This window comes from Citrus sinensis, chromosome 3, assembly GCF_022201045.2.
Source record: "Citrus sinensis cultivar Valencia sweet orange chromosome 3, DVS_A1.0, whole genome shotgun sequence".
In the NCBI taxonomy this organism is placed as follows: domain Eukaryota; kingdom Viridiplantae; phylum Streptophyta; class Magnoliopsida; order Sapindales; family Rutaceae; genus Citrus; species Citrus sinensis.
The window spans coordinates 50,297,173-50,314,763 of record NC_068558.1 but is presented as its reverse complement, the minus strand read 5'-3'; the positions used below and the strand labels follow the sequence as shown (position 1 = coordinate 50,314,763).

General features: G+C 34.3%; 3 protein-coding genes and 1 pseudogene across 5 annotated transcripts; 2 read left to right on the top strand and 2 right to left on the bottom strand.

Annotated features, from left to right (window-relative positions):
- Positions 1 to 240: 240 nt before the first annotated feature.
- On the bottom strand, positions 241 to 5,722 carry LOC127901044 (beta-amylase 2, chloroplastic-like). Of its 3 annotated transcripts, none has more exons than XM_052436906.1 (10): positions 4,701 to 5,722; positions 4,172 to 4,249; positions 3,673 to 3,876; positions 2,983 to 3,177; positions 2,267 to 2,431; positions 1,915 to 2,050; positions 1,790 to 1,818; positions 1,423 to 1,641; positions 1,054 to 1,273; positions 241 to 522 (listed from the first exon to the last, which is right to left on the bottom strand). In XM_052436906.1, exons 1-10 carry the CDS (start codon positions 4,974 to 4,976, stop codon positions 452 to 454), a joined length of 1,593 nt encoding a protein of 530 aa, XP_052292866.1. In that variant the 5' UTR covers positions 4,977 to 5,722; the 3' UTR covers positions 241 to 451. The 3 variants fall into 3 exon arrangements, with proteins under 3 accessions (XP_052292866.1, XP_052292867.1, XP_052292865.1); XM_052436907.1 differs by having other exon boundaries at positions 1,972 to 2,050; XM_052436905.1 differs by having other exon boundaries at positions 244 to 522; positions 1,790 to 2,050; positions 4,701 to 5,721.
- Positions 5,723 to 8,266: 2,544 nt separating this feature from the next.
- Positions 8,267 to 12,274, top strand: LOC102624378 (transcription factor EGL1). Its single transcript, XM_006491035.3, has 8 exons — positions 8,267 to 8,850; positions 9,422 to 9,676; positions 9,807 to 9,903; positions 10,055 to 10,069; positions 10,350 to 10,406; positions 10,503 to 11,411; positions 11,492 to 11,932; positions 12,016 to 12,274. Exons 1-8 carry the CDS (start codon positions 8,726 to 8,728, stop codon positions 12,085 to 12,087), a joined length of 1,971 nt encoding a protein of 656 aa, XP_006491098.2. The 5' UTR covers positions 8,267 to 8,725; the 3' UTR covers positions 12,088 to 12,274.
- Positions 12,275 to 12,283: 9 nt separating this feature from the next.
- On the bottom strand, positions 12,284 to 14,146 carry LOC102623305 (gibberellin 20-oxidase-like protein; annotated as a pseudogene).
- An 891-nt stretch (positions 14,147 to 15,037) lies between these two features.
- Positions 15,038 to 16,105, top strand: LOC127900862 (elicitor-responsive protein 3-like). The gene is made up of 4 exons (XM_052436118.1): positions 15,038 to 15,104; positions 15,439 to 15,504; positions 15,616 to 15,754; positions 15,958 to 16,105. Exons 1-4 carry the CDS (start codon positions 15,038 to 15,040, stop codon positions 16,103 to 16,105), a joined length of 420 nt encoding a protein of 139 aa, XP_052292078.1.
- Positions 16,106 to 17,591: the final 1,486 nt, after the last annotated feature.

The window sequence follows — 17,591 nt, the reverse complement described above, 5'->3', positions numbered from 1 at the left end:
TCTTATAAGACAAATTATCCAAACATTTACTCATTTCGAATGCAACCAGATCACAGTTTCTGGTGACTTGTAACTATGAGGTTTATAAGGTTCATTCTGTTTCATGATAATAACTTCAAAAAAAAAAAAAAAGAACAAACACATTCAACCAAAATCATAAAGATCGATTTCGCTTCCCATCTTCAAGTATCGAATCTTATGGGTAAATGCCCCTCATCACTGCAGAAATTTCCACACAATTAATTGAATGATAAAAACTCTGGAGCAGCCTTTTGTAAGATATATGGGTACCATGTTTGCAAAATTAATTTCATTTATATATATATATATATACATATACAAGATTGAAGTATATTTTAAGTTTGTGAACAGAATGACTACAGAGAGAAACCAAGTTAACAGTATCTGGCGTGCAACGGGATATTTACTCAGCAGCAACCTGGTTGTCTACTCACTGATTTTTGGAGCATTCTTCTTTATTTCCTTCAGTTGTATAAACCCGGAGATCAGGAACTGCTTCCCCTGCAATGGCAATTGAGGCGATCATGATACATACATTCTAAATATTAATATATAGTAATACCTATACTTCTCTCTTCGTGCACAATATAGTAGTTCTTTGCGCATGAAAGCAGAAATAAGACTTCCCATGATCTTTAAAGACTTTGAAGCAATCCAAGATCATGGAAGTTGGTTAAGCCCAAGTACCTATGCCTTCATCTACCAAATGGATAGTAAGACAATACCCAAGGGAACAAAAGAGAAAAAATTCAAATTTGATAGGAGACAACAACCAAGTACTGAAAAGGTTTTTTATGGCTAGGTAATGGAACCCCATTGCAGGAATCAATTGTTCCTGTAAGTAAAAAAGGCAAATCTAGGGCACTTGTAAAGCAACTTCCATCATCACATACGTAGTTTAAGCAGTTTTAGTGTAAGATGATGAGGGGATGCAGACAATTTTAAATATCTTATTGCTCACAACAAAAATCATCTGTAAAAGAAATGTACACTTCAGGAAACAATGTGATAGTGAGAGGAAGGTCGACTTACCATGCATTCTCTTTACAAATCGTTCAAACTCTATGAAGTTGTGTCCATCCGTAAGAACCGGGCTGAGCCTGAGGTAGGTAAAAGCAGATAAATGCCTCCCATCTGGATCATTTAAGGGTTTGGCGTTTTCTAATATCTTGTTATAGCCTTCTCTGTCATAGCAAGGGAGAGCATTCTCACTAGCAACTAATATGGATACATCCCATGCAGCATTAAGAACCTGGAAGTAAAAAAATATACAAACATATTATATGTGGTTTCGCATGATAATGCAGCTCAACCATACATGCTCAAGGTATAACCAAATTCCTCAAAATTTTTATTCTATGATTTATTTTTAATTAACATCAAATTTCTGCTCTTGCATACCTGCCAAACCAATCCTTCAGGGTCTGCTAATGCCTCTGGAAAGTCCTCATGCTGGTCCACAGTGCGCAATTCAACACATGTGAAGTTTAGGGCAACCCCATGCTTCTTCAACATTGCTGCAATTGGAGCATAGCCATCGCGGTTCGATGGGTTGTAGAAGCCAGCAGTCAATTCAGCAGCATGGCTAGCTGTTTTATACCACCAATGAATACCCGATAGCTGCTCATCAATCGAAGAATTCAGTGAAAAATCTTTATAGTGAGATGAATAAATGAAATTTTAGTTTTAGTATTCATTCACAACATAAAGTTTTCTAGCTCCTGAAAGAAGAAAAAATTTAAAAAAAAAAAAAATTCTGGTGACTCACTTTTGCAGAGATGCAAGTTCCTTCAAAAGCTAAATTAGCCAAAGCAAATACACGATCACCATGGTCAATCAAAACTTGAGAATACCAATTAAGGAAGAATCTACCATAGTAGCTATCATATTCACCTCCATCACGAAAAAATCCAGTCTCATGTGGTGTGGAATTATAAGAACCCGCATTACCTGGACCTCTAGCCCAAAACAAGTGTCCCCTCGCTTCAGCAGCTTTGCTCAGACTCTTCATCAAGTACTTATCATAACACTGAACAGAAACAGTTTGTATTAATGCATTGAAGAATTGCATATGGTTTTTAAACAAAATACTAATAAAGAGAAGCTAAGGACCAGTCATAACACTGTAAAATACTGAAAAATGAAGAGAGAAAGAAAAAAGGAAAAAGTAATTCATTAGATAATCATAACTCCATAACGAGTAGGGTCGATTCCAGTTCCAAATACCAATTACTCAAAAATGTACCTGGAATTCACCAATGCCAGGATATTTCCAACCATGCTTTGCGGGATAAGTTGGATACCTAAGCTCTCCACAAGGACCTAGACCAACTTCGATTTCAGCAATTATTCCATCCACAAAAAACTCATTAAATTCTACGCGAAAACTTCTCATGTAGTCGAAGTAAACCTGGGCAATTTGTTACCGAACAAAAATTACAACATACAGCAGTATTAAAACTCAACTCTGCAATAATGGCATGGCTGAACAAATAGGACAATAAAATAAATAAGCAAAAAACATCCAAGCTCAATTCCCAAGCATACACTTCAAACACAAAGCCATAACTGGACCAGTTCATGTGGAAATAAACTTCTTCTGAAGAATACTGTTATTAGTAGACATGAAAATAGGCTGAAAAAAGTGATACAATATAGCATTTAGTGATAGAATTGGACCATGTCTTAAGATGGGTAACAGATCCATGTGCGTACTGGGCTGGTGTTAAAGTGCCGCTGTCACGGACCAATGCCATAGATCACCGCAAGAAATGAAACAGAAGAATGAACATAAAATATGACAAAACTAGGAAAGGCACAGGTACAAACACTTTCTAATTCATTTTTTGATATTAAACTCAAAAATGTGTTAATGATGAAAAATCAAAACAGAGAGTTTCTTACTCAAAAGATGGAAACAAAAAAATCTAGCATTATGTGATAATCTTAGTTGCACAATACCTCAACAGCAGTCCGACCTCTTAAAACTCGTTCCTTGTCAATTCCCCATGTCAGACATTCAGAATTACGTCTTCCTTCTCTATCTGTGAAATATATTTCAGGGTTATTTTGGCCGATTTCCATTACCCACTGAGGCAGTGGAATATGTACATCATCACCAACATTGCCTCCACATTCATGAAATGACATGACAACCTGAGACCAATAAAAAGACATGAGATAAGTTTGTTTGCTTCAATATTTACCTCTATCATACAAAACTGTTTGTGAATGCTGCAAAACTTACTATTTAATCATGTCGAATTTAGGAGTCAAATGCAGATTAGTTTTTTGGCCCTTTCTAAGTTAAACTGGCATAACAGTACTACGAAAAGAGTAGACTAGTAGGAATGTTAAAACTTTGGCCGATTAAAGGATGTTGTTACACATGTGGAGGAAGATAAAAAAGCGAGACATCTATGTAAAAGTTGACAATATTATCGTGAGAATTGCATAATTCAATCTTTCTTTTCCATTCCATGTCGAATCAGAATTAGAGAATTGCTGCCAATCAACTAGAATGCTAAACTTTTATCTGACACAATTCAACAGTGTGAGATCAGCACTGGTTCCCAAATGTACAGAGTAAATACAGCATTAATTATTTCAAGTATTGCTCTAACAAAACACAAAAGGTAAATAAGAAGAGACCTGTAGTTTAAGCTCAAGTTCACGCACAATCTGGAAGAGCCTTCTGTAGCCACTCCAATTATACACCTGAGGAGTATGTGCCTCAACTATTCCCCACCAGCAATCGACCATAACACCATCAACATTAATAGACTTCAAAATCTTCAGCTGATTCACAAGAATTTCTGGATCAACCAGCTCACAGTTCATGTCAATGATACCAAGCTGCCACACCCAACAAAATATGTCTTGCAATCAGTCAAGTTGATGAGAAAACGCCAGAAATTTTTTTCTTTTGTCTTTTAGCAAACAGATCTGGAGTCTAGACAATGATTTATCCACTACGTGTCACTAGAAAAATATTTTGACCTCTAACTCAATTGAAGCCGGTATATGGACACAAAAATAAACCGATGGAACATGAAAGTAAATTATGATCTAGAAAATGGAATTAATGAGCTATGAAGATAAACAGAATACAGTTTCTCATAGAGTGACAAGCAGAAATCAATAAACTTACAGGTAGCATCACATAGACGGGAACATAGGGCGTGCCAGCAAAATCACGTTCTGGCAACTTTGGGGGCAAGTGTACAGCCTGTAAAAAGAAAAGGGAATGAATAAAAAACCAAAAAAAAAAAAAGAAAGGAGCAAGAATCCTGTGGAAAACTATGAGAAGGGGTATCAAATTTTTTCAAACTCAAGAAAACCTAAATTTTTAACTTAGTTCTCTAGTAGTCTCTAAATTAAACACTTTGTCATTCACCAATTATCATCCATCTGTTTCTCTAATTTCATCTCCGATACAAATATTTTGACTAATGCTCTCAACCGATTAAAACATGTAATCATAATAATACCCTCGCTTGTTAATTTCTCATGTTTGTCTCACTCATTTGTGTCACATTTGCTCCCTTTTCTTTCGGACTTTTATGGCATTAGTCAAACTTTAAAACCAGTAATCAAATTCCTAAATGACATAACGACACAGATAAATTCACAAAATATAGAGTAAATAATAATAATAATAACAACAACAACAAAATTACTTTCATATCATCAGCAGCATCCACAGAATCACCGCCATGAGGATCGTCTTCAGTTTCTTCTTCCCACTCTCCAATTGCCGCCAGAGTTCGAAACTGGGTACGCTTAAAACGACACGCATTGCAATACGTTACATTGCAATACGTTAGGCTATGAAAAGTTACAGGCACTCTCTGAGAAGTGAAAAGCGTTTGCTTATGTGACAACGAGGAAGTAATTGGAGATGAAGCACCCGGAGCCCTCAAGATATCGCAGAATTGTGTTGATGAAATCGCCATTTTGAAATTGAAACCCAACTTCAACCGAAAATGAAAAAGATTCTAGAGAACTAAATGAACAACAAAAAAAAAAATCAGGTGTGGGGAAAACTCTTTCCAATTCCCATCAAGGTTCATGATATAGTATCTTTCTTGTTCGTTAATTTGGGGTTTGAATGAAAAACGAACTCATAGGCTCAGACGAAATCGCCGTTCTGGAATTTGAAACCCTAAGGGTCCTTTTTGTAAAAATTAAAAAAAAAATTAAGGGAATTAAATAATTAAATAAAATATGAAGAGTAAATTAACCTCTTTCCAATTTCTGAAAAGATTCACGTGATAGTTTCGTTTTTCACGAAAACTTTATGAGTGATCCAATAGAAAGCAAAAAGAGTCAGAAGTGGATGTTGGTATGCTAAGTCTAAAATGAGACCCTAGGGATTTGAGAAAATCTTAAAATTTTGAAATTTTAAACCAAGTATACTGTCTGTTTGGAATGAATATGATAAAAGATTCAAGAAAAATAATAAACAACTACTAATAAAATTTGAAGAATGAAGGGAACTTATTTGCAATTTCGATAAAAGATTCACGAAACAGTTTCGAGAAAAATAAAACAAGCGGATTTGAGATTTTCTTTTCGTTTCCTCTGTTTCTTTGGAATCCAAGATTGAAGTGGGGAGTGACCCAGTGAGAAAATGGCGGGTAAAGGAATCAGTGACTGTGAGACCGCTCGCGCGATACAAGATTGGCCGTTATAAACGTAACGCAACAAGTCGTCCATTTAAAAACCAAAAATGAAAAATGTATCTTCTTCCTAAGCATATAGAGACGACAAGTCGTTTTATAAGTTTTAACATACGAACCTTTAGATAGCCACAATCACTTAGTGCATTTTTTTGTACTACTTATTTAATAATCATAAGTGATTATTTAATTTTATATTTTTTTATTATTTAGTTGTTTTTAAATAAAACTTTTGAAGTTTAAATAAATTATATTGCCTCTACTAATAAAGGCTCATATTTTGAGTTTTTACAAGTAAAAATTAAAAAAAATTTAAATGTTAAAATATTTTTTACTTCATTAACAAACTTATTTTACTCTTTTTATAACATAACTTTATAAAACTTGCCTATTAAAATAATTTCATAAATTTTTAATAAAAACTCTCAATAACAACCAAACAATTGAAATTTTTTGGGTAAAAATTGTATTTTTAAAAGCTCTATTTCAAAAGTTGCACCAAATAGAACTTTATTATTGTTATTAAGAAACGACAAGGAACCTGTTGTGTGTGTGTAGTCTTTCTTTAGTGCGAACGCCTTCATTTTTTTTTTTATACAGACACACTTTAAAACAGTAAGATTTAAAAAAGTTAGTTTTTTAACTCTTTTAAACCACACGGTTTAAAAATATGTCCGCATTAAGAAAAATACAGGCATCTGCACTTAAGAATAATTTCACACACACACACACATATATATATCAAGAGTCAAATGTGGCTTAAAGTAGGAACTAGATCTGATGCTACAATCCATAGCTGCTTCAATTAAGTGCTATTGATTCAATTCGAGCGAGGTTTGAGGCTTACGCGATGGGAGTTTTGAGTTTTGAGTTTAGATTAGGAAATAAGGTTGGTTTGTGGTGGTGTAAAAATTGACAAATGTTTTTGGAGAGTTAGTGCGGCCATCTTGGCGCTACTTTGACGAGGCAGTGGAGGTCGTGGTAGTGGCTTTGTTGTTGACAAAGTGCGGAGGAAGGTCTTCGAACAACTTGCCCATTGTAAAGTTTCAGGAATTTGCGGGAATTAATAGCGTGCTTTTTTTTCTTGGGGTTGTTAGACATATTCAAGTTGAAATATGGTACATATGAATAATCTCTTAAAAAAAAGAGAGAAAGAGAAGAAATACTTTAATTTTTCAATAATTTATCTTCTTAAAAGATAACATTTTAATAACTTTTTTATGTAGATAATTTTTTAGTGATTAAAAATTCCAAGAAATGATGTAGTGCCGACAGCTAAATTGAAGGGTGATTCGGTCTTTCGGAAATTTAACAAGTTTAAATTCAAAAAAGGGTTAAATTAGTCAATTAACAAAATAACTGATGGAAACCGTTAAAATGACAGCCAAACTGACGGTTTCGGGTGCACGGTGAAAGAAGGTGAAACAATTGTGCGCACGATAGAAAATATCAAAAGAATTGGGGGTAGGGTGGAATTATTCCCTTATTAATTAATTTACATTTGAAGTTTGGGCCCCAGCATTCAGGAAACAGGAATCCACCATTTATAACATTCACGGCTTTCTTGTGTACCTTTTTTTGTAAAGTGATTTTACAGCACAGTTGATTGATGTGAGAATAAAAAATAACTGCCAAGTTTCTTTATTATTTTCTAGGCTCCACTTCCACGTGCTATAATTAAATTTTTTTCCGAGAATTCGACTAGAATCTCTCGTCATTTATAAGTTCATCTATGTCTATCTCTAGATAAATATGTGGTGTAACTGTGATACTGTGTTATAGTTATATCCAGTTGTTTGATATCAATAAACTCTACTAATTTAAGTGCATCCAACGGCTAAATACAATTATGACACGGTACTATAATTACACCGTAACCTGATCCCTATCTCTGTTCATTATTGCTACTACATAACTTTTGAATTCGGTAGTGAGCAGTCACGCTCCAAATATCAAATACCAAATACAACTTACGAGTTAATTAACAGGACCCAAAATTGATTCGCTAATCTCTACAAGCTGAGAAGAGTACGTTTAACACACGGTTAATGACGAGGGTGGCTCCAATTGTTAATTGATAGATACTACTAGTTTAGCCATAACTTGGAAGCATAATGAAGCTTGACGAAAAAACAATCATGGAGGAGAAAGGACATTTGTTTTTTTTTTCATTTTTTCTTTTCTTTTTTTGACTGTACTAGAACATATATATAAATGTCTTGTTGGCATGTGTTTTACCATAAAAAAGTTATTGCGACAAATGTATCAAATTTATTATAACATAATATAAATTTTTATTCTCAACAAATCTACTCCACTAATACGATGGAAAATATAATTATCCCTGTTCAATTTTACAATCAACAATAAAATACAGACCCGTGACCTGCCCGCAAACTCAAAACTTGGAAGGCGAGGGTTGGCAATGGGGTAAGTAAGGGCCCATTGGCTACATAGTTGCTTTGTTTGGAGCAGCTTATATTTATTTGTTTATGCGGGGCCAAAACTAGAAATAATTATTACGATAAAGCTGCCAAAGCAATTCATTCATTACTTGGGGCCGCCTTCAAAGTTACTTCCCTCTTTTTCTTGGTGTTAGTACTATGAGAAATTGGGAATGGGCGAAATGAGTAGTATATTGGCATAGAAATTAAATTACTGAGAGCCACAGAATAGAATTTGCATTCAGAAAATAATTTTTTCATGAACACTCTTTAATTGTGCATGACCCCACGTTTTTCGTTTCTTCTTTTATAAAAGACTAACATATAGTCCACCTTTTTGAGTTCTCTTTTCTATAATTCTATAATTCAGTAAGCTTTGCTTTTACAGCGCAGTAAGGACCTTGCTGCATATAACTGAACTCAATGTGTGATATTTTGTACAACCAAATTTTGTTGACAGAATACAACTGGAGCTTCTTTTCTGTGAAGGCTTTGCTTCTTGTTTGTTGACCATTTTGTCTGTTGATGGGCTTTCTTTCCGGTTATCTAAGTTGAATTTACTGATTTTTGTGCTTGACAATGGCTAGTGCTGCTCAAAACCAGGAGGGGGTGCCAGAAATCTTAAGAAAACAGCTTGCTGTTGCTGTTAGGAGTATCCAATGGAGCTATGCAATTTTCTGGTCATTATCAGCTGCACAACAAGGGTATATAATCTTTATTTTCTTTTTTTTTTTTTCCTTTTTCAAGTATTTCATTTCTACTGTCCAATATCTTTTGGTGCAATTTTGTTCTTCTTTCAACTTCTATATACAATTTTGGTTTCTGGAGTCAACGAATGCCATCTTTTTGGTTAAATTTGCTATATTTGATACCTATAATTCACTGATATATACCGCTATTTTAGAAGAAAGAGCTCACATTTTTACCTTTGTATTGCCAAATTTTTGGACCGCATAACCCAATATCTGGTACCACATTCTGTTTCTTTATGAAACTTGAGGAAATGAGGTTGTTAATCAATTTACTTACCTTTAAAGTGATGTTGCCAGAGATGGGAATCAACATTATATTACCTTACAGAGACTTTTTTGTAGCAATGGGAAAATGAATAGTGAAGTTTTATTTTGTTTTATCTTTTTGAAGTGTAAACGGCCTCTAAAAGTTTTCCTTTTTTGCCTAACCAACTCTTAATGGCCTACAATTGGTCTATGTACCGGCTTTCTATTACCGTTCTTTGTACTTACCTTGAGATAATAAAAAAACAATGGTTCCTAGGGTTCTAGAGTGGGGTGATGGGTACTATAATGGAGACATCAAGACTAGGAAGACAATGCAAGCAATGGAACTTACACCTGATAAAATAGGTTTACAAAGGAGTAAGCAACTAAGAGAGCTTTACGAGTCTTTGCTGAAAGGAGAATCTGAGCTGGCTTATAAGAGGCCTTCTGCTGCATTGTCTCCAGAAGATCTTACTGATGCAGAGTGGTATTACTTGGTTTGCATGTCCTTTGTATTCAGTTCTGGCCAAGGGTACTACTCTCTTCTATTAATCAAAACTTATATTTTCACCTTTCATTTGCAATTTTTTTCCTCTTATACATAGCATTCTTATCACACGGGGGTTTTAATTAACATGGTCACCTTCCACTTTGTCTTGTAGTTTGCCAGGAAGAGCACTTGCAAACAGTGAAACAATCTGGTTATGCAATGCTCAGTGTGCAGATAGTAAAGTATTCTCTCGCTCTTTATTGGCCAAGGTCAGTATTCCTCTGCAATGTTCTCTTTCCATTCGTTTGAACAGCTTGTTTGGTGCATTAAATACTCATATTACAACCAGTGAAAGTACTGACTTTCTTTATTTGTGTGGAACTTGTTTTTCTGTGACTGGTTGTTGATCATGGCATGTAGAGTGCATCTATTCAGGTATGAACAGCTCCTTTTGAACAAAATAAGTTATGTCTTAATGTATGGATAGTCAAATACGACACAAGTTATAATTGATTTGAATCAGAAACAAAATCAACATGAAAAAAATGCAATCCATATATCAAAAAATGGAGAAGATTCCTGTCATATCTGCATTGTATAGAAAATCTTTTCAAATTCATGAAATGTGGACAGATCATCATCCACATCGTTAGACGGACTTGCTTAGCAGTAACTTCTACCTGACATCAATTTCCATGTTTGTTTTGGTTTTCAGACTGTCATATGCTTTCCTCATCTTGATGGTGTAATTGAACTTGGAGTCACTGAACTGGTAATTTATTTAAAAAAATTAGATCCCAAGTTTCAATTTTTGCTTTACTAATGTATAGCGGTGCAGCTTATCTTCTTATTTCTGGCTTATCTTAAGGTCCCAGAGGATCCTAGTCTCCTTCAACATATCAAAGCCTCATTATTAGACTTCTCAAAGCCTTTTTGCTCTGAGAAATCTTCCTCTCCTCCTTACGATGAAGATGATGACAGTGACCCTCTGTGTGCCAAGGTTAGCCATGAGATATTGGATACAGTGGCTTTGGAGAGCCTATATTCTCCCGGAGAAGAAAACAAATTTGATGGGGAGGGAGTTTATGAACTACATGGAAACATCAATGAAGAATTGCACTTAGATTCTGCTGATGAATGCTCAAAGGGCTGTGAGCACAATCACCAGACAGAAGAATCCTTCATGGTTGATGGTATAAATGGTGCAGCTTCTCAAGTTCAGAGTTGGCATTTTGTAGATGATGACCTCAGCAATGGTATTCCAGACTCCATGCATTCTAGTGACCATAAATCTGAATCTCTCGTGAATCAAGCAGAGGGTTTTCCTTCTTCCAAGGATGAAAACATGAGCCACATTCAATTGAAAGAACTTCAAGAAGGCAATCATACAAAACTAAGTTTGTTGGATCTTGGGATAGATGATGGTGCACACTACAGGAAAACTCTTTCTGCTATTTTTGGAAGTTCAAATCGGTTGACTGAGAACCCGTGTTTCCTTAGTGTTGAGCACAAATCCAGTTTTGTAAGTTGGAAGAAAGGAGGAATGGTTAAGAGGCATTGGCCAGGGATACAGCAGAACTTATTAAAGAAGATTTTATTTTCAGTTCCTTTGATGCATGGTGGTTGTACTCATAGGTCCCAGAAAGAAATTTGCAGAAAATATTGTCCTGTAACAATGGAAAGTGATAATTTCTGTGAAGAGCATATTTCATCAGATAAGAGAACAGAGAACGAAAAATTTATGGTGCTAAGGTCAATGGTTCCATATATCAGTGAGGTGATATATTCGACTGTTATCTGCTGAAAATTATTTGATAATTCCTTGTCAGATGAAAATATAATTTCATGATTATGCAGGTTGACAAAGCATCAATTCTCAGCGACACAATTAAGTACTTGAAAAAGCTTGAGGCAAGAGTAGAGGAGTTGGAATCTTGCATGTACTCAGTTGATTCTGAGCCAAGGCCAAAGAGAAATTACACAGAGATGGTGGAGCAGACATCTGATAACTATGACAACAAAAAGCTTGATAACCACAAGAAGCCTTGGATAAACAAGAGGAAGGCTTGCGACATTGATGAAACTGACCCAGAACTTAATAAATTTGTTCCAAAAGATGGCCTGGCTGATGTAAAAGTCAGCATCCAAGAGATGGATGTTCTAATTGAGATGAGATGTCCCTCTAGAGAATATATATTGCTCGATATCATGGATGCTATAAACAACCTGCACTTGGATGCCTATTCAGTGGTATCGTCAAATCTTGATGGAGTTCTCACATTGGCCCTTAAATCTACGGTTAGTGCTTAAGTCAATTTTCCTTGAATTTTCTTTGGTTCCACATGCACATTTTTTAATCTTTGTCAACTTAAATATTTCAGTTTCGGGGAGCAGCCATTGCACCAGCCGGGATAATCGAACAAGCTCTTTGGAAGATCGCTGGTAAGTGTTAAGAAGTAAGATCTCAAACTAGTAATCAATTTGCAGTTGTAGTCTTCTTCAATTGTGTAGGTTTAGTTCCTTAGTGTTTTGAATGCATAGTTGTAATGAGAGAAAATCCTTCAGTGTAACTTATCTAGGATTTGCTATGTTGTATCCCACTTGAATAAAGCAATTTAATTTGACAATCCTTACTAGGTAGCGGGAAGATGACTACAATCGCACAAACCATGTGATGATTCGATATCTTAAAGTAATCTATGTGGCTTCATAAACAAATAGGTTTAATTTGTACTATTGGCAATGCGGTGAACGAAAAAAACCATGTAGTTTGAGAGGATTTTATCTAAAATGGAGAGTCGCAAATTGCCAGGTTTCTAAGTGCCAACTTCTTGCATTTTTTATTAAAAATTTTCTCCATATCCTTCAAGAAACAACAAAAGATTTACATGCAGAATTACAGCAAGACATCAATGGAAAACCTGTGTCTTCTTGATGAAAATGTCAAGGATTTCTTTGTCTTAAGTTAAATATACAGCTTGATATTCACTGTTGGATGTCTTGAAGCACCATTTTACAACAAAATACTTGATTTCCAAACATTTTAGCCTACAAGAATTTTTGAAAAAAGAAAACCATTTCTACAAGCTCCTGTTGTATCTCCATACATTCATAGAAACAAAAATACAAGAATAGTATAAGACACGGGTACACAAGTTGGGATTTGAAATCCCAACTGTTCTGAGTTTGCTCAATTAACTACCAACAGGTCAAAGCTCCCAAAACTCAACTATTGTCCCCTCTAATTCCCCTCTTCATCTTAACTTAAGAATACTTGCACAAACAAATCTGCTCGGTAAAATGAAAGGACCAGGTGATTTTAGCTCACATTTGGAATCCAATCCCAGCAAAATCTTTGACAGTGAATCCTACCTTCTCAAACTTCCCCCTCACTGTTTTCTCTGAATTTCAAATAGTCCTAAGTCCTAACACACAAACGGCTTACATAGTCTCATGCTTTCTTCTCCTACAACTTCATCCGATGGCAAAATCACCTTCTCCTCTTCAAAACACCAAAAGAAAACTAAAGAAAGGCAGTTTACCGATTGCCTTAAAACAACCCAATGTTCTAATGATCTGAATCTTTCATTGCCCCAAGCTTGCAACATATCCCCTATGTTCCTTCGCGTGGTCTTATGTCGATCCACTTCCCCTCTTTTGATCTCACTTGCAAGCCACCAATTTCATCTTGGTATACTATAGTTATACAGCTCATATCAGTGTGCATTCCTAGCCCCTCCACTTCATTTTCCAAAGCTTCTGGAGGTGAGCAGTTTATAATTCTCAAGTATCCATGACAATTCTTGAATTCAGATTCATAGTACTTGTTCTCAAACTATCCCCTAAGCTCATTAACAAAGTCTCAACAATTTTCTACGATAATCCTGTCATTTTGCTACCATATTCTTGCAATAACTCACTGCCGTGATTGAAAAAGGAAATAGAGACAAGTTAAGATGGAAAAGGAAAAGGAGAAGAAAGTGTCAAATAGCATTTAAGAACAGAAATTAAAAAAAAAAAGGGCTCAAGGGGATAATCAGCAATTTGTATTACCTAAATTCAGAAGTACTCTGTTTGGTCAAAGATGACATTTGCAGATGCAAAGAAGTTTGGTCCAGAAACTCGGAGACTCTCAAAGAATGGAGAAGCAATGAAGTGAGGAGTGTAAGTATTTGTAGAAGATGAAGGACCAAGTTCAAGCTTGGCATCAAAAGCGAGGTCGAAAAGCTTTCTTGAAATCATATAGAGTCTCCTATAAAGATCCCTAGAGATCCCATGATTGCTGATGAGGAAGAAGCCCTCTTTTGCAAGCTTTAGTGAAAGAAGACACAGCAGATGGCTGCAATGGCTGAGAAATGTCTAAAATTGGAAGCTCCACAGAAGTTTGAGATTCAAACATAATGGAAAGCTGAATATTTGATTAATTTGCCAACTTTGTCATAGGCTATTTATCAAATGTAAATTAAAGCAAGTAAATTAGGAATGCTGGTCATTATATGAATCCAAACAAGAAGTTTGAACTGCATACATGTTTCATATAAAAATTCATTGCACAACATAGACGAGTTGTTAGTTCTAGATAAGGCATTCCACAAGCTTGAGCAATAAATTTGTTCGTATACCTAATATAAAATACCATAATTATTTTACAACTAATACAATGTAATATAATACAGTGTGCTAAAAAAATGTAGATCATATATGCATATGATCGCATTGAAGTTGTCATGTTGAAATATAAATTATAATTTTTTTGTTTGAAATATTTAAATAAGAAACGCATTAATTGCTTTCAAATCCGTAACTTTTCTTAAATTTTTTAAGTCTGGGTTGTGGTACAGACTTAAAGGTGCCTCCCACAGTTGGGGCCCATTCAAAACCACCTTGTGGTTCAGTAAAAAAAAAAAAAATTACTTACTAGAGAAGAAGTAGAATTGCTTTAAGCGGATTGCAGTAAAAATTATTTCTATACGAATATCTTTTAAATTTGTAAATGATGTAAATGTGTGATTTCTATTATTATTATTATTATTCTTAATATTTTTACCTTTGACAATTTTGATTAAGGTGATGGAAATAATATATGTTATACAAACTCTCAAATTCATTATTTCTCATTAATACAAATTAAGCACTTTACAAACAAAAACGGTATAAGTCAACAAAGAGGAAATGTAACTTAAGTAATATTTATTCCCCATGCAGTTACTCTAATTTGTGTGAATTTGAATCTTGGGTTGGCCGTTAAAATTTAGTTTCCTTTCCATTGATTTGACTGTTATTTAAAGTGTCTTCATCTTCAGAAACTAGTAATGCCATTGTTATTAAATAAGTGGGTTTTATTTTCTGATCTCACGTATTAACATAAACACAAAGGCTTACGCGCACTCGCATCACATAAAAATGAAAGGAGGCATTCTTGAAGTTCTTCTCGTTAATGCTGAAGGCATTAAACACACAAATATTTTTGGTACTCATTTATCTATCTCTCGATCCCTCTTTTCATTCATGCCTGGTAGCAGTAATCTGCATATATAAAATATAGAGAATTTCTCAGGTATAGGTGCACTTATTTTATTTTTTTTCATACGGACACGCTATTAAGTTATATGGTTTAATAAAGTTCGTGTTCTATTCATTATTATAAAGTCATACAGTTTAACAACACTGACTTCATTAAACCATATGACTTAACAATATCTCTGCATAAAAAATAAAAAAAAAAATGAGGATGTATGCATCTGCATGAGAGAAGCATTAATATATAGAAATTCTCATTCTCAAGTTTGGTCATTTGATCACAGGAACACCATCCTATTACGTCATTGCACGATGTGGAAATCAAGAACATAGAAGCAAAAATTCAATGGGTACAATTAAGTGAAATTAAGCTTTTATTCTTTGAGATGTATATTTGTGTTGATGCCATGAACTCATAATGCTAATACTCAACCGATCGAGTAACTAATTTTGTGATGTAGTGAAAGGTGAAAAAGCATGGTGGAATGAGAAATTCATATTTGAATTTCCGATGTCTGATTGGAAACTTTTGACTCACATCAAATTCAGAATCATGGATACAGAGTTGCTCACAGATGGTGGATTTGTTGGCGAAACCGTGTAATTTATTAATGTCTTTACTTAAGTGATGTTTCCCCTTAATTAATTTGCTTACCATGAATTTATATATAAAATTAATCACGGGGTGTAATTACAATTTACAAACAAGAAGATGGGTCGTATATTTCATGTGCATATCATATTAATATGTCGTTATAAAGTTTTTCATATATACATGACCAGACGAGTGTTAATCAATGCAGATACTACCTAGGTGGAATAATCACTGATCAGAGCAATGACAAGGAACTGATAGAAGTGAAACCAGCCCCCTACAATGTATTGCTGGAAGATGACACTTATAAGGGACAAATAGTGATTGGATTCAAATTCATCGTCAATGTAAGTTAAGTATGCATGCATTAGTTCGGCACCGCATGAAAAAAAATAATAATAATAGGGGTCCAATTATGTTGGAGTTGCTCCACCATGGAGCACTCCTTCATAACCACACGATCAAACTTATAATGTGTTTTTTTATCTTTTTACTATTTATCACTTTAATCGTGTGATTACGAAGAAGTGCACCATGGTGGAGCAATTTCAAAATAATAGTAGTAATAATAATAATAATTTCATTACATTGATCTCAATACTTTTTACAAAATAAAAAAAAAATAAAAATCGGCTTTGGTACTTTTGCAGAGAGAGGTTCGCACACAGTCAGAGGGAGGAGAATTTGTTGGGCAAGAGATTAACAATAATGCACCGAGGCAATCCATTTGTAGATGCGTTCTCAATCTTTGGAAGATGTCGTGGTTTAGGTTCTTGTTTCGCTGTACTACGAAAATGAATTATGAAACCAACAGACCCAAGCAAAATTAGTCCAAGTCAATAAATATGCATGTTAGAACGAACATACATTAATTGTTGTTTGTTGTGTTCATTTGTTTTCCTTACTTTTTAGTTGCTCTTATCAACTAATGATCAAGACCTAAAATTTAGTGTCTAATGTAATGTATGATAGATTATGTGTTGAAACCATATATATGCAGACTATTGAACCACTGGGAATGTATATCCAAGGTTCGATAAATGTTAAATATATATGATATATATAATTCGTAAAAAGGCAGTTGATAATACCATGAGGGTTCGTAGGCTGAATAAATTTTAAAATTATAATAACTAAATGTTGTTACGACATGTGTGCACTTATTTTGAAAAATCTTCATACACGCAATGATTATATTATATTTAATTACATATATCATACATGTATTCATTAATTGTAACTCTCATTTATTTTAGAATTTCTCACTTGGTAGAGGCTTCAATAGTTTTTAGAAATTGTATGGGTAGCAAGAACTGAGTGGGATGGGCGCGTAGATGGTGTGCTGCCCTTGTGCATTAAGATTTTGACAAATATATCAATTTGAAATTATCCAATTAAATGGTGGGAGATAAAGTTAAAGACAAATGGCGTGTGTAATAGGACGGTTCAATGAGATCACCCCATATAAGCTGCTCTCAACAAATTCAACTATTTCATCATCTTTATAAAACCCGCGTTGAAATAAAACAATGTCTCATTCAAATTTAAATATATTTATTTGTTCTCAAACTCTTTAAAGCCACATTCATTAATTACATAATTCTTTTATGCAGATTTAATTCATTTTCTCCTTTCTTTTCTTCTTCTTTAGAAGTTGAGTCAGTTAAGATATTATTTATCTAATTGGTTTGCATAAATCTGGAATAATCTTCTTTTCTTATTTTATCATAAAATTAATTATTTCTTACTTTTAATGTTTTCAAATTATAATTTAATCATTTATAATTAATTTGCTTACTTAAATTAATGATTATTATACAAAAATTTATCAACCAAAAAACT

What these genes read in the sequence shown, in the direction of transcription:
- LOC127901044 (XM_052436905.1), bottom strand. Translation starts at nt 4,976, where the DNA reads ATGGCGATTTCATCAACACAATTCTGCGATATCTTGAGGGCTCCGGGT. An exon ending in CCGTCTATGTGATGCTACCT is followed by an intron (nt 3,877 to 4,171) that starts GTAAGTTTATTG and finishes TGGGTGTGGCAG; the next exon opens with CTTGGTATCATTGACATGAA. An exon ending in GAACTTGCATCTCTGCAAAA is followed by an intron (nt 1,642 to 1,789) that starts GTGAGTCACCAG and finishes ATTGATGAGCAG; the next exon opens with CTATCGGGTATTCATTGGTG.
- LOC127900862 (XM_052436118.1), top strand. Translation starts at nt 15,038, where the DNA reads ATGAAAGGAGGCATTCTTGAAGTTCTTCTCGTTAATGCTGAAGGCATT. An exon ending in TAAACACACAAATATTTTTG is followed by an intron (nt 15,105 to 15,438) that starts GTACTCATTTAT and finishes ATTTGATCACAG; the next exon opens with GAACACCATCCTATTACGTC. An exon ending in GGATTTGTTGGCGAAACCGT is followed by an intron (nt 15,755 to 15,957) that starts GTAATTTATTAA and finishes TAATCAATGCAG; the next exon opens with ATACTACCTAGGTGGAATAA.
- LOC102624378 (XM_006491035.3), top strand. Translation starts at nt 8,726, where the DNA reads ATGGCTAGTGCTGCTCAAAACCAGGAGGGGGTGCCAGAAATCTTAAGA. An exon ending in TTATCAGCTGCACAACAAGG is followed by an intron (nt 8,851 to 9,421) that starts GTATATAATCTT and finishes AATGGTTCCTAG; the next exon opens with GGTTCTAGAGTGGGGTGATG. An exon ending in CATTGGCCCTTAAATCTACG is followed by an intron (nt 11,933 to 12,015) that starts GTTAGTGCTTAA and finishes TAAATATTTCAG; the next exon opens with TTTCGGGGAGCAGCCATTGC.